We start from the raw sequence: 2,233 nt of genomic DNA on the forward strand, positions 1-2,233 counted from the left end.
AACCTGAAAACGGAAAACAGAACAAGATAACTGGCGGCAGGTCGAACCTGAAAACGGAAAACAGAAACTTTATTAGTGAAGAGCTGAGAATGAGAGCTCAGTTCAGATCGACTTTGTCAACCTGGATCAGACTCGGGGAGTCTGATGCCAGATGGGCTACTGTCGGTATATTTAAAACAGGGTACAGCTTGGGTGGAAGAAGGAGTGGAGAGGGGAGCAGGGTAGGGAGCAAGTGTTGAGAGGGGCGGGGACAGAGAGGGTTGGGAGAGAGAATGGAAATCAGCTGGTGTCTCTTGGATAAGCAGTGATCCTCCTGCCTATGGGGGTGACTTTAGCTGAGACTCCAGCAACTAGGAATATGGAGCCTGAAGTGGTCACCTCCTATAGCCAGGCAGGACTTCCAGTAGAGGGAGGGGAGACACCAACTTACCCACGAAACCCTGGACCCAAAATTTGTCCTGTCCACGAGATGTGCAAGGATAAAAATGGATCAGAGATTGAGGGAATGGCTAAACAATGACCAGCACAACTTGAGACCCTTCGCATGGGACCGAGTCAACTCCTGACACTATTAATAAATATAATCAAATCATACAGGAAAGTAATTTGTCATCAACAAAGCAAATAAATGCCTGTTGACTGTGAATACACAAGGAGTCTAAACTTCTGTTAACAATTATATTTTGAGAGGATAGTGTAGAAATTCTCCTTGGCCTCCCTCCCCCACTTATAGCATCATGTGCCTGCTATTAAAGGAAGATGAAGTCCCGTGTCATTTGGGCTTACCCTGGTGGACACTGGGGCTCCTGGGATGAGGCACAGGTTTCCGTCACCCATGGGCTTTCGCCTGCAAAGCAGATCATACAGTCTAAGACAGCTGTGCCACATACAGAGAGAAGCGGGGGGGGGGGGTTATCTGGGTGTGTCTTCTCCGGCTGCTAAAACACTGTTGCTCTGGAGACTGATGACTAACTCCTTCCAAGACACAGTATGCTCTATCTCACACAGCGACAAGGGCAGTGGGCTTTAAAGACTTTGAGATCAGTGATTTACACTGCTAAGTGCCAGGAAGGGAAGCCATTCTATTCAGAAAAACAATGCAGAGTCCTTAAGTGAAAGAATATTTCTTCATCAATGGCTTTATTTTTCTCACATCCTCACCTCCAGGATATTTTCATAATGACTGTAGTAACACTAGACTTAATAAAACCTAAAGAAAAAAAGGAAGAAAACCATGAAGAAAAGAAATGGCTAACTGGAATGGTTGGTATCAAATGGAAAACACTGAAAAGATCTTAACAAAGTTTGCTGCATAAATGCTTCCCTTTATAAAACATTCCAGCTAACTGACAAAGAAGAAATGACAGAAGACACATGTGACACTGTGCAGCTCCTGATGACACCTCCCACAAAAGATGGTGTGTATCATGATGAAGATCAATCAATCAATCAATCTATCAATAGCAGAGTTTCAACAATGCTCTGGCTCTAACTTCTAATTTTCTGGAAATGTATGAAGTGGTAAGTTACTTATGTCACAAAGAATTCCATCAGCAAACTCTAGACTAGGAAACTCTCAAGAACAAATGATCCCATTTCTCCAGAATATAAAATGTCAGAGGCACAAAAAGGGAGAACATAGTTTTTTTTTTTTTTTTTATAAGACTTGAAATACATGAGCCAGTTGCATTAACAAGTATTTATTTGGATTTGCTTCAGTCTTTTAAAAACTATTATGAGACAAAGATTGAATATTTCAGGACCTGAAGTAATTATACTTGTGGGTAGTATTAGAATGTTATTAAATATTTGTTTTTTAGTAACATACTGAAAATGTTCCAATGTTGCAATGCTAATGCCAGCTTTGAAATAATCTCTTTTGACAGGGAGGAGAGACAGAGACAGACAGAGACAGAGACAGAGGGGAGGAAGATGGCAAGAAAATGTCGTGCATATTTTTGTTTTTTTAAGAAATAGAAAGAATACAATGTTGTAGAGATGGCTCAGCAGTTAAGAGCACTCACTGGTTGGTCTTCCAGAGGACCAGGCTTCAATTCCCAGTACCAACATGGAGGTTAACAATTATCTTTAATTCCAGTCTCAGATCTGTCACCCTCTTCTAGACCCGTGGAGAACAGACACAGACATATGTTCAGGCAAACACTTCTACATACAAAACTATTTTAAAAAGAAAAGAAAAGAAAAGAGAAGAGAAGGGAAGGGAAGGGAAGGG

General features: G+C 41.5%; 1 protein-coding gene across 1 annotated transcript in view; it reads right to left on the reverse strand.

Annotated features, from left to right (window-relative positions):
• The window catches only part of Enpp3 (ectonucleotide pyrophosphatase/phosphodiesterase 3), a 64,085-nt gene that overhangs the window by 46,739 nt on the left and 15,113 nt on the right, over positions 1 to 2,233 (reverse strand). The window contains exon 5 of the mRNA XM_021221122.2: positions 787 to 847. Coding sequence (XP_021076781.1) covers positions 787 to 847 — 61 coding nt within the window. The remainder of the gene's footprint in view (positions 1 to 786; positions 848 to 2,233) is intronic.

The sequence above is a fragment of the Mus pahari genome, chromosome 21 (assembly GCF_900095145.1).
Source record: "Mus pahari chromosome 21, PAHARI_EIJ_v1.1, whole genome shotgun sequence".
In the NCBI taxonomy this organism is placed as follows: domain Eukaryota; kingdom Metazoa; phylum Chordata; class Mammalia; order Rodentia; family Muridae; genus Mus; species Mus pahari.